The sequence below is a fragment of the Dermacentor andersoni genome, chromosome 3, assembly GCF_023375885.2.
Source record: "Dermacentor andersoni chromosome 3, qqDerAnde1_hic_scaffold, whole genome shotgun sequence".
NCBI classification, from domain to species: Eukaryota; Metazoa; Arthropoda; class Arachnida; order Ixodida; family Ixodidae; genus Dermacentor; species Dermacentor andersoni.
The window spans coordinates 122,814,346-122,827,936 of NC_092816.1; the positions used below are offsets into that span (position 1 = coordinate 122,814,346).

Genomic DNA, 13,591 nt, shown 5'->3' on the forward strand with positions numbered 1-13,591 from the left:
GCTCAAGGTCTCATACTTACACGTGGGCTACGAGAGATTGTATAATGGAGTGTCCTCATTTCGTATCATTTGGGAATTTTTATTATGCATCACACGGAAAGTGTCTGATGTGGCCAGGTAATCCCACAGCCACCATGCCAAGTCGCCACAGTATCCCAAATGACACAGGCCAAGGTTACTTGCCTTGCTGACAGGAGCTGAGGAGAACCAAATGTAAACAGCAACGTAATAAGCATAAAGCAGGCGAGCTGCGATGCTTCCTCCATAGTGTTTATGGATATTGTGGAGTATTGAACACGAATGTACTGCCGTACTAAAGCTTGTGACACTCATGTGACTGCTCAATCTCCCCAGCCCCAAGATGCTGCCATAAGTGCAAAGACGTGTTTCCTTGCAACCATACACTGAGCTTACCATTCTAGCTGATGGCATTTATCCTTTAGTAAGAAGTGTACTAATGCTTCTTAAGTTTCAGAGAAACTCTAGTCGACTTTTCATTCTTCAAATTTGTAACAATTCAATACCATTTTCAGGTAGTAATGCAGCGGGGGAGTCAGTAGGCATGAATTTACTGTAATAAATTGTACTGCTTTTCTTTTAATTCTTTCGAGGTTCTTAATTAATCATAGGCTTGCGTTAGACACCACAACATACGTATCCCCCTTGATAAGCAGACCCACTCGACACCACCATGCCCATTCTTTAACACCAATTTTTGCAGGGACTGACACTTCTCGGTACTCTTTTTTTTCTTCCCAAAAACAACAGCTGACTGGAATAAACTAACTGAAACTACCAAGCGTCCTTCACCTGTATACCATTTGTGTAAATAATGTTGTTATTTCGTGTATAAATTAGTTTTATTATAACCAAGTGGTTAAAATTTTCGTAATCGTCTACCTTATGACCAAAGAATTTGTTTAATCCTGTTCTTTTGTCTAAATAATCTGCTTGGACTTCTTGTCCGCAGTATTTTATAAACAAATAAAATAATTCACAGGCCATGACACAATCGTCCTACTGTTCTCAGTTTATCATTGCAATTGAAAGTAGATGACCCAGTATGTTTATGCAAAAAAAAGACAAATAAAATAACTGAGCTTCAGTGCACATTTTAGCTAGAAATTTCAATGTGAAATCATTGTTTCTGAATCCCCCCTCCCCCACCTACAGCAACCACCATTTCAACATGGCTTTGCAACGTCAGGAAATGAGGGGCTACTGCTGTGTCGTCTGCCTTGAAACAGTTCGAGACCGCATCGGACGTTTCCCTTTGCAAGTTTTGGCATCCCGACGGTGCAGTAGTGCCGGCAGCATTGAATAGTGCTCGCAATTAGTTCATTCTTGCAATAGAAAATAGCCACAAACTGCCAGGAAGCACAAGCAAAAAGCAAAACAACACATGGCGGCCATGATGTATTTTTAGCTCCTGCACTACTTCAGGGGCTTGTAGTACACACGGGATTCACGGGAGCGCCAATTTATTGCGTTACAACTCAAGTGTCGGCAGGCCGCTTTACATTTGAAGTGCGACAAAAAAAGGAATTTAAATATGAATTTCCTACGCTACCGAACGTGCTCAAATTTTCGCAGCTAGCTGCGGAATGCGTACAGTTTAACATGCAATGCATAAGTCACGCTCAAAAATTTGGTGTCATGGGCTCGTCCTGCCACCTTCCAATTCCTGTGTTTGTGGTTCACATGGTCAACTGCACATCATTCCTCGCATTTAATGTTAGGCACTTCTCAGTTGATTAGATCTGCACAGGCTCTTTCTTTGGAAGGGGGGAGGGGACACGTTTGCACTTCAGTCGAACACAGATATATCGAACTTGAAGGGGATTGCGAATTAATTCGATATATTAAAAATTCGAAAAAAATAATACATGCCCTGTGACTTTACCTGTGGCGGATGATGACCTACCAATTGGCACATTCAAGAGTGACAACTAATTCCGTATGCACGACGCTATATAATGCTTGATTTGCGTGAAAAAAAAATTGCCTATGTTGGCCTGCTTCCTAGCGTTTCGGATTTCAGCGGAGGCGCAGTGCCGTGAAGGCTCGAGGGTGCAGCGAGTGCCGAGCTTGCGCGGCGTTCTATATATCCAATGGTGGGTAAAAACACCGTTCCGATATAAACGTACGAATTTCTATACTTTTACACAGAATTTTCAAGGGGATAATTTACAAGTTCGATACAGACAATTCGATATATGTGGGTTCGATATATCTGTGTTTTACTGTAATAGCAACCACAGAGCCACAGTCTTGCAAAAAGAAAAAAAAAATACTAATTCATCCCACGTGCCCCTGCCAGCGGCAAGACTTACAGCCGCCCTGGACTGGCGCTGCTGCCGTGCGGGCGGAGCAGCCGGGGTGCCCCGCGTCTGGGAGCGGGTGCGCCTGCGGCCGCTGTCCGGGTCACTGCTGTCCTTGTGGCCGAGCTCCTTGAGCAGGGCCTCGCCCTCCTTGGCGGCCGCCTCCAGGCTGCTCACGCGCCGTCCACCCGCCGACTTGCTCTCGCGCTGGGGACGCGTCTGCATTGTGCGCAGGGTTGCGGGCTGAGGCAACTGGCTCGGAAGGCACACAACGGCTACCTGGTCTAATGTCTGCATATTCACTCACGAGTACTGGGAGTCTCACTCGCCCCACAGGCACGAGATAGTGCCGTTAGTGGGCAACCAAGGTGTGAGCAGAGGTGAGAATAAATGAGAGTGGCTGCACGTACCTATGCGGGCGAGTGCCAGTGGGTATCCAGTGGTGCCGATAAGTGTCAACATAAGCAACATTCTACGTGAGCTAGTGTTCTGCTTATTATCCACTTATTCTGCCGACCCGAGAGGATGCTTTCCAAGCAGGGTGGGCCCAAAAGAGTTACGATTTCATATCTGGCGTTTTTGTAGAGAATTCACGCATGGAGTGCGCATTGTGGAAACTTGACAAAGCTCACTGAACATTTTAAAATTCTAATTAGGTTCTGTTGATCCAACAAACAACTGGAACCAACCTTCTAGTGAACACAATAAATTGGCACTTTAAAACTGGTCACTAAAGGCTAGCGTTAATTCATTTAGGCTTTATCAACACCCTAGTTTTGCTCATTTGGAGAAAAAGAATGATCATTACTCGGGAAAGAAACAAGGCAGAAAGAAAAGAAGGGGAAGACCATACTTCCATTCAAAATATCGCTGCGCTAAAACTTCAGCACCAGAAGGCGAATGTGATATCGTAGACAACAAAGTACTTTTTGTAGGATTTGGGCAGTCGTGGCTAAGAAGTTCTTGAAACTTGCAAGGTTGAGTCTCATTCCTTTAGTTAAAAGGGACATTTGAGCTAGAGTGATAGATTACGGTTTCTTAACAACAAATTTGTCATTCAAAGCCAGAGTGGAGCTTTTGTAACTGAAAAAATGATGAAAATGAAAGCTTAAGAGTGGTGCCACATATATGTTTTGCACTGCATTGGAAACGCACTTGTACACTTGACCTGCAGATCATGCGTGACTACGCCCCAACTTCATGTCTGTTACAATACACAATTAGAACTTTCAGATTGACTCCAACCAAATAAGTGTATTTTGTTAGCCCAACATTTCGGAGCCCATTCAGCTCCTTCTTCAGGGTGTATTCTTCGGGAGTGGCAGTGCGCAGCTCTTTTAAAGGGTCCTTCATAAGAATACCCCCCCGAGGAGCCGAATGGGCTCCGAAACATCGGGATAATAAGATTCACTTATTTGGTTGGAGTCAGTCTGAAATTCCTAATCAATTTCCCGACCAGACAGGTAATTCTGTCGAAATGTTTAGCTTCAAGTGAATACACAATTACACAGTCGAATGCTATATGCCAACAAGTTCATCCAGCCAGACGCTATTAGGTTTAAAAGTGGCTTCTAGCTTGCAGATCATGCAAGTCAGGTATGCATGAAGATCTTGCAGATCAGGTATGCATGAAGCACATTCAGAACAGGTCGCTGCTCTAATGGTCTTTCCGCAAAGATTACCAAACCGGCAACATGAGGACGCATTCTGCGACGATCACTTTCGGCGTTAGTATCACCGAAGCAATCGTCACAGAATACATCCCATGGTGTGCAGTGAATTTGTTAAATATGAACTGTAAAGTAAAAAATCCATATTGTATGTGAAGGTTTCAATCGGATTCGGCGTGGAATTTTGAAGCAAGCAGTTTGAATCATTGTGGGATTTGCATAAAGCCTTGACACAAGAGCCAGATGTTTAACAAATCTACAGAAGCTTGCTTTTTACTTGCCAAAAGGGGACCGACCAGGTTCATCTCTGAAGTCAGCTCACTCTTTAAGTGCTGTTATTCAGATATTTTCATGCATAAATGCAAGTTCAACATTTATTACAACTCCAGCAGCACAAGAACTTTGTTTACAGTCTCCTGCTCACTGTTATGTTTTAGTCTACTTAAACTTTTGTTGTGGTTGAGGCTGTGGGAGTGTTTTGCATTCTCCTGTTGTGCATTGTCCCAATGCTGTGAAATGTGACCTTGACTGCGCGACACCACAGTTTATGCTGTGTTGCACAAATTCAGGTTGATGCTTTCTGTCTAGGCACGAGCTTAACCCATTCCATTCTGCAAGAGCAAAGATGAACTTGGTAGGCAAGCTCGCCGCTTCTGCAGTCCTCAGTGTAGCCCATGTGCATGATCTGTGATCCGGTGATCATCAAGCTCCCCACCACAGTTTGCCATCCACTGCCATGCCTGCTTTGACGTTTAGGCCTAACCAGCACTGTTTTACCTGGTGTCGGCCACCAAAGTTATGGTTTAGTGTCACGCCGATGCAAATCTATTCACAGCGGCTGTACGACCTGGCCAAGATTGCAGTACCAAGCCTAGAATAAGAATACAACTGCCAACCGATAAATCGGACGCTGATAATCTCATCATGCTCAGTAATTCGGACAGTCTGCAGCACTGCAAATGGCCCCATAGATTTAACCTGTAAACACGACAGCTATTTCCAACAGCTGCCAGCTCTATATTTGATTATCTGGACTCCGTCCATGGCTGTAGCAAATGCGAACTCTGCCGCCATTATCTCCTCTGGCAACCTCAACGAGCCATCAAGTATGGCCTTAACGATTACTCGCTAGATGGTGATCTTCGAGGCATTGCCTTGGCCAATGCTCTACGCTACAGATTTAACTGCAAATGCCAATCTTGGACGCTTTGCCTACATTGTGAGGTCGCATCAACATAGCGATCATCACATCCTATTTTGGCACCCCCATGTATGGCCCGCTGTTGCCATTCGGTTTGTTGAGTTTGCCTTCCGGACAGCCTTCTGCCATTCTGTGCTTGCTTGCTTAGTCTGCATTCCGGACAACACTCTGCTGGCTCCAAGAAGTCTTTCTCATGAAGTTATAGGCCGCGTCAAGTGGCACCAATGCACCATTGCCCTGACAGTCCGCCTCTGAATGAGCCTTGAGTCGCAGTTCAAATGAGCTCGACTTCATAAGTAAAGAGGCTGAACTGCCACCTACCACAACAAGCTCAAATGCAGATATCATTGATGACCTCCTAGGCTACGGTATGCCGATTCCTACTGCCATTACATTTGAAGACTTTATAGACGTCAACAGCACTGTTTTGTCGTGTGCCGAACTGAATGATGCCGAAATAATTGAACAAGTTCTCCCACCGTCAAACAGTGACACTGACTTGGATGATGATGATGTGCCGTGTGCTCCGAAACCTTTACATGCAGATCTGACTCAAGCATTTGCAGTCATTGCATCGACACATTACGACAACACAAAACTGGCAGAAATTATTGGTCGTCGACTCTATATAAAATAAGCCGTCATCGTGGCAGATTGGCGCCACCCTTCTTGTCACCCACCATCCCTCACGCCATCAAAGCTTTTAAAATGTGACTCTCAGCATCAACGGCGCTAACAATGGGAATGCAGCGATGTTCGTTAGAACAAGTTAGACGCATGGGAAAGCCTGCCTACAAAGTTTCGCATATTGTAAATTTTTATTTATTTACAGATACTGTGTGATCTCAATCATGAGATCATAGTATGGTGGCGCGTGACTTAGTGCATATAAAAAACCGAAAAGAAAGGCATACACGAAGAGCAAGCTGGTTAGCAGATTTAAATACACATCATTGTAAACATGCCACAAAACAATGTTATGTGTCTTTGCTCACAACTTAATTTGCAGGTTCATTCCCATCGGTAGTAACCCGATGGAAATCACAGAATTTAAACCACTTGTTTCTTTAAGTTAAGGGTGTAGTTGTCCAAGAAGGTAATTCCCGTTTCTTTAAAGTGTCAATATAGTAATGACCAGTGATCATCGGTGGTTAGATTAACAAGATAGTCACTATACTCGCTCACCAACGTTGTCACAGGCTACGTAGTCATTCACACTCGTCGGCGCTCACTGATAGACACCAACGCTCGTTCATGTTCACAAACGCTTCCATTCACACTTACCGGCACCTGCTCAAGCTCATACTTGCATATACTCCCATTCACCTACACTCACACATGTGGTCACTCATTTTCATACGTTTACTCAAACTCACCATCACTAAGTTTCATTCATGTACAATGAATGTCCGATTTTTCAGACTCCCTAGAGGCCGCGAAAATGCCAAAAAATTAGGCAGTCAGAAAAAAAAAATTAATGCATGTCTTTAACCACCTCAAATCGCCACAGCCATCGCCAAAATAGCTCTGAAAGCCTGCAAGCACATTTATTAGGCGTGTTGGTGCTCATACTATGACAGGAGAGTGCAAATGCACATATGAATACTAATTAAGGAATGCGGAGTGTGTCCTGTACCAGTGACCCCTTTCCACACTTCGTATGCTTCGCCACAATAGAATGCACAAGCTTGACTGCATAACACCACTGTATTGTGGCAAAGCTGACCTTTGGAAACCAGAATTAGGCAACCTGAGCTATGCTTTCTGCACTTCGAATCCATCGGTGAGGATGACAAAGGCAGACTTCACGCCATTGCTGACAGGCGAAGCTCTTCAATTAAAAACACGGCACTAAACAGCAGGAAGCTACGGCTACCAGCGGATTGGCTCGTGAGTGCTGATTTGATGCTGCGAGAAAATCAACTTGACGCCAGTGGTGGCTTCAGTTAATGTCGTTCTGAACCTGCAGTCACGGCAAGAAGTCCAAAAAATATGACAACAAAGGTTTTCAGCGGCCAAAATTTTCAGACATCCCTATACATTGGCTCTGTGGGGTACGTGATGGTGCCATGCAGGCGTCCAAATTATAAGGCATGTTTGAGCAAAAAATTGGCCGTCGACTGTGCTCATGTTACCCACTCCTGTTCGTGCACAGGTCCCACCAAACTTGCCAGCACTTACACGGACGCCCATCCTCTCACAACCTTTGTCACTCACCAACACAGGATCTTGCGCCTTAGAAATGTGTAGAGTGAGTACAAGTCGGGGTGCTCATGAGTGAATACGCCAACCTATGCCAGTGACTACTGACAGAAGGATTTTGCTCTACATTTATGGTTTCTGTGGCTAACTGATGGGAATCTACTTTTCGTCATGAAGGTACTGACAGACGTTCGACCACGTGTTCTAGATGAACCGTGCTGCCTATATCATCCTATATATTGATCATCCATATATCCTCATCATCATATTATACATCATCCTATATATATTTCCCTATATTTCATCCTATATAGCCTATTAATTTGCCCCAAGGAAGAAAAACTGCCCACTCACCCTGGCTGGTTCAGCCTTGGCCTTCTTAGCTGGCGGGGCAGCATCCCCGTTGGTCTCTTCCTCCTCCTTGGCATCTGTGGCAGGCTTCTCCACCTCGGCCTTCTGCAGCATGGAGAGAAGAGCAGTGATTGCAACAGGCAGCCATCTTTTATTGTGTACACCACAACTGTCTTCCTTAAAACTCATGAAGTACACTTTCAAGACCTTATTTTCATTAATTTCCCAGTAATATGCACATTATTCAAACAGAAAATGGAGGGCAAAGCCTCGTTATGAAAATTTTGTGACAGAACCCCATCAGCATGAAATCATCTATTTCGGTGCCTGGTGCTTGGTCTTTTACGATGCAACAAATGTCCTCTAAATTTATCACGTTCAGTCTCTCGCTCTCTTCTACTGCAACACAGCCCATCTTTACTAATAAAAACAAGCCACGTGCGGACGCGAAATAAATCTATGACACCATGGCAAGCTGGTGCTGGAACTTCTAAGGCAGAGTCACCGCCCCTCTTTTGCTTGTGTCTTTTCCTGCTCACGAAGCCTTTTCTCATGGTAACGGTGACTTTCTTGGTCATATAGAAGAGCAATTTATTACAGCTAAAATAGTTCGTTTTCTTTGTTATCTCTTTAAGGCAGACGACTAATGAACTCACAGTTGGCAGGAGAGCAGTCTACCTCTCATGTATTTACTAAGCACAATGCTGCACAAGTTTGGCAATCCAACAAAAGAAAAGCATGTCCAGTAGGGTGCAACTGACGGCCACTTCAACACGCAAGCAGCTAAGCAGGACAATATGCAATAGAACCCCATCGATATATTTCTTAGGCGGCCACGAGAAACGAACGCATTATTTGGAAAAACTTAACATTCAATAACACTTACAGCAGACTACACGTGAGGCAGAAAACTACTCTAATACAAAAATTTATTACGACTTGAAATAGGAAGCACAAAAAAAACTTTACTAAATAAAGCTCGCATCGCTGCCTGGTAGAAAGAGAGGACAGTCTTAGCCATGAATCGCTAAATAATAGCTTGTGATTTCTATCTGGCTGCAGGGCAAAATATTTGACAATAATAGCCTCTTTTTAAGCATTTGGGACCTTCTTCACAGCTTGAGCACTGCTGTGCCTATCGAAGTAATAGCGCAAGTTATTAAAGGTCATGACAACAGTCGTGAATGTGAGTGTAGGGCAGCCACTTGTGTCTTCGCCTGCCTTCTCTGCACTTAACAGTGTAAGCTTTGTTGACATCGGCTATTCCAATGTTCCGACACCATGGTCACAGGACACACTTCACAGTACGTGAATTCATGCCATAACATCCTTAAGCTGCCGCATTTCTGCCGATTCGTCAGCAATGTCAATGTCCTGCACAACCTCAGCATAGCACCCTGATAGTGCTTGATCTTTTGCTGCTCTTTGTATACAGTCAACGACTGAATTTTCGGACGCCCAAATTTTCGGACATGCCTGATATTTCGGACGTCTTCGCGGCACCGCCACGAGCCCCATAGAATCAATGTATAAGGACATCTGAAGTTTCGGACGCTCGAACCCCCCGCCGTCCAATTTTCCGGACTTTTTGACGGACGGAAGGAATTTTTGGCTCCTCGCGCAGCGCCCTTGAGAAGGAAATCCACTTGCAGCCGAAGCATATCACCGCTTTGAAGCACAACTAGCCGAATCTAGTCGTCACACACCGATTTGGTCTGGCCACGCTGGCTATGTTCTTTGCCGCACTTCCGCCTCCGGCGGAGTTTCCGGAGCGGCGCCATTTTGTTTGTTTGTTTGCGCAGGCCACGTTTTGGCTAGCGTGGTGTGTGGTTGTCTGTTGTGTCAAGTGTGCTCTGCGACGCTAGGCCTAGGTGCTTCGACGCTCGTGAGCGAACTCCACTGTTCGCAACTTGAAGATTTCGCTTGCCTTCGATGGCGCCCGCTCCGTCTTCGTCGTCCTCGCCGATGGCATCGAAGCGCGGAAAGCAGTACCGTCGGACGACGTGACCAACAACCTCTGCTCTGCTGGGGTTTCCATACCCACGGAAATAACTTTTGAACAGTTTGTTGACGCTGACAACGAGCTCGACTTCCGCGCAGAACTGACTGACGAGGAAATAGTCCGTCGGGTTGTGGGGGATTCAGAAGACTCCGATGTTGAAAATGAGGAGCCAATGCCTGCGCCACCTACAGGCGCCGAGTTGACGCGAGCACTGTTGACTCTTTCATCGGTGTACAGTGCTGACATGACCCTTGCTCAGATCGAGGCGAATATGATCGCATGCAACCGGAACGCCGTCAAAACAACAATGAACAAGTTCTTCAAGCCACTGCAGCAATAATACCGCCTGCCCGACGATGCACATGTACATAATAAACCGGCAGTCGGCTGCATACAGAGTTTTTGAACGCCTCTTTTTATAGCCACTTCACTGATGCTGTGGCAGGGTTTCGGAAGCCTGTTACTTCGCCCTTTACCTCTAGATCTGAGAAAAAAACAAAAAGGGTGCGTTTTTTTGCATGCATTCATTTTTTCGGACTGCCTGAATTTTCGGACGTTTTTACGTTCCCTAGAGGGTCCGAAAAATCGGTCGTTGACTGTACTGCTACCACAGATGCCGAGCACTGCAAAGTGATCATTTTCCACAGTGGTCAACGCAGGCACCACCAATGTACGATTCTGTGTTTGTGGTGCACTGTCGCAGTTTTCGGACACAACAACCAGAAAGAAAAACTAACAAACCATAAGCTAACACACACGACCCTATGAGATCGGGACTGGCATTTCAGAGTGTACGATCCAGGCAGACATAACAAACCGAAACATAGCAATAATGTTCTCGCCTAAAAAAATTCGCAAGAAGTACGATGCCAAATCGGAAAGTGCAGTAGCAATGACAGATTGGCACTAACCAACAAGCAGATGAAGAGCCATGCTTTCAAGTACATAAATGCAGACATTAGCAACTTGCAGGAAACCAGGTGAAAGTTGTTTCGCGGAAGGCTCGTGGAGACCTCACCATTGACTTCCCAGAGCCAACTGGGGATTGTGGAAATCCTCGTGTCCCATGACAGTCGCACGCACAACAAACGTAACATCCGAGTGCAAGCAAGCTCAGGGGGAAGCCTTCCTTTTGCAAGCGGCACACAGCAATAGCAAGTGCTACCAGTGCCACCGCGCGAGTCAGGCAAGATCCCTCTGACATTACCCAAGTCTGGTCAACAGCAAGCAGTGAGTACAGTACAGTCTGCCGTCGCTCCAGTTTTTCCACACGTGGTTAGTCAATGACGTTTTTGCCATGGCGGTCACCGTGGCCACCCGTATTCCCAGCTGGTAAGTCGAAAGCCCTCTTAACGTCTTCTCTTCGAGGAATTCCTCAGTGATGTAAACTATTGGGGGCGAGGAGTTACGGAGTCGCGATCTGTTGGAAGCACCTCCCTTGCATAGTATGAGGGATCACGCGGCACGCTTCTCATAGGTTTCGCTTACGGCGCTGAACAAAAGCACCATGCGGCAGCCCTCTTGGACATTTATGTAGGTGCTCTCAAAACGAAGGAAGTTTTTGACTGTCAATATAATAATCTTGGGAAACTGAAAGCACAGAATGGTTTACAGACGCTATCTCTTTACCGAATACGTACAGTGAACGTCACAGCGCGCGGTCGCCACGATGTCTCCCGAACCGGCTTCTTGTGTGAAAGGTAGGCAAACGCTGGAGTAAGCTACGTGAAATATGTTCTTATAGTGGGCTGTCTGTATACCCAAATGGGGCATAACAGAGTGAAGCCTCAATGCAGCGATCGCACGGGTTCGCAGTAACCGACTGCGCGTCTGCATGCGTGCCTGCGCACAATGTTTTGCTTTCGCTGTGAGGGTGTTTTCGCACCATACCGTGAGCTTTAGGACACAGCATATGAGCATTTGACAGCACACTAGCAACCATTGTTGCGCTGACGCTATCAGAACTGTTCAAAAATAATTTCTTTATAGAGACTTCGACGCCTAGCTACAGCGAGTGTGATGTGCCGTCGCAACGATTCATCTTTTTTTGTCTTCTAAATTCTTGGACATTTCAATATTATTTCTCAAGTTGCGTTGCACTGTATGTTCAGCGGTCTTCTCAGCGTGCGATTTCCCTCTGCTTCTGTTTTGTAAGCCAGAGCATTAATTCATAACACAAACATAACCATGCCTTTAATGCTCTTCTTACTGCTCCCTTTCCATTCCAGTGAACTTGCCAGAATCTTGTATCAACAAGTTCGTAGACCTAATAAAGCGGCATGACATTAGCCGGGCAGCGGGCGCAGGCGAGCGTCTCAGTGAGCGTTTTCTGCTACTCAACGAACATTATGCAGTCCCGGTGCCATAGCAGAAATCTTCCTTGCGTCTGTGCTTGCTGCATACCCAAGATGTAGCCAATGGCTATCTGCCGGTTCTAAGTTTTGCCAACGAAGCTTCACGCAGGTCCTTGCCCTGCGGCTATGTGTGAATAAGGCTGACACTGTGCTCCGTTGCACACGTCTGGCACTGCGGCACCGAGCAGTAGCCTACCATGCTGCACACCTCCAAAGGCAGCCACTACCTATTATAGTACTTTCAAATGTTGTCAAGCAGACCCCCAAGGCAGTAAAGCCTCACCACTTAATCAGAACCGCGGCGCAGGTGGGACTTTAAGACTTTCGTTTTCAGCTTGCTTCAGCACTTCCAAAGCAGCTGACGCGGCCGCTGTGTTCACGTTATCCCTCATGCCACGTCACGCCGACGGTGGCGGCAGGTTTTTGAGTGGTGGAGCTGGCCCCCAATATGTAGCTAGCTAGCCTACTCTAAGTGTTATCAGAGTCCTTCCATGTTTTTCTGGTCACGAAACTCCGCCGTCACGCTATGGGAGAGATTCATATGCTGCCCAAAGGGGCCGCGACGCGGCGCCACTGTGCCACAGAGAGCATCGTTCGCGTACCGAAACGCGCGCGTAGCATTGCGTAGTGCAAGGCGAGCTGAGTGATCGGGTGCGTTCTGTGCATGTGCTGCGCTATTTTTCGAGTGCTGGGCTGTTTCGTTAAAGTGGCAGGGTGGGACAACGAGGCCGAACACGTGTTGCAAGTAACAGCTGAAGAAGTAGAATGGTGCCATCTCTAACAAGCCATTGAAAAAAGGTGCTGTATTTATAATGTGGCTACTTGTGTTCGTTTGAGAGTTGTTTTGCCATGTGTTATGAAATGCTTATGCTTTACACTTTCTTGTTTATAGAAACAATCGATTATGCATTCTGTATTTATTGCCATTCGTTTGCTGGTGTTTGTTTCCTGCCCCCAATGCATATCTCTCACGTTTGATGTTATTTCTTTATGCTTATTAGAGACTTTTAGCGTGTCCGGTATTCAGGCAAGCGCGGGCAGTTTTCCGGTTTAGCGGGGGCGTCAACGTGAGCGGCCAGATTGGTGGCGCCAGCTGGTGGCGCAAAGCTCAACCACACAAACACAAAGCTAATTACTATATTCTGCTTAGCTGCTGGCGTAAATTTTCGACAGTGGCGTAATCGTGTTCACAATTACGCCGCTGCCAAAAATTTGCACGAGTGGCGAAGCAGGATATGGTGAGTTACTGCAGTTTTAGCTATGCGTTTGTCTGGTTGAGCTCTACAACACCAGGCGGCTTCACCGTTCACGTTTACGCCCCGACCATTCGGTAATCCGCCCAAATCGCTCCCGTTTACTGGAATAGCGTACAAGCTAAAAGTCTCTATTATATCAGTGGTGCCATGCTTTTGCCAAACTTCTTGCATTATGAATGGTGGACCATTCGTGACCGGACGTCTCTGTGCTGTCTGTATTTCGCTCCGCTTATT

The 13,591-nt window shown here is 46.1% G+C and overlaps 1 protein-coding gene across 2 annotated transcripts in view; it reads right to left on the reverse strand.

The window, feature by feature from the left end:
- LOC126537735 (uncharacterized) overlaps positions 1-13,591 on the reverse strand; it is a 36,693-nt gene that overhangs the window by 14,771 nt on the left and 8,331 nt on the right. For both annotated transcript variants that reach the window (XM_050184826.3, XM_050184837.3), the window contains exons 2-3: positions 7,749-7,850; positions 2,334-2,540 (exon numbers count right to left, since the gene is read on the reverse strand). In XM_050184826.3, coding sequence (XP_050040783.2) covers positions 2,334-2,540; positions 7,749-7,850 — 309 coding nt within the window. The remainder of the gene's footprint in view (positions 1-2,333; positions 2,541-7,748; positions 7,851-13,591) is intronic.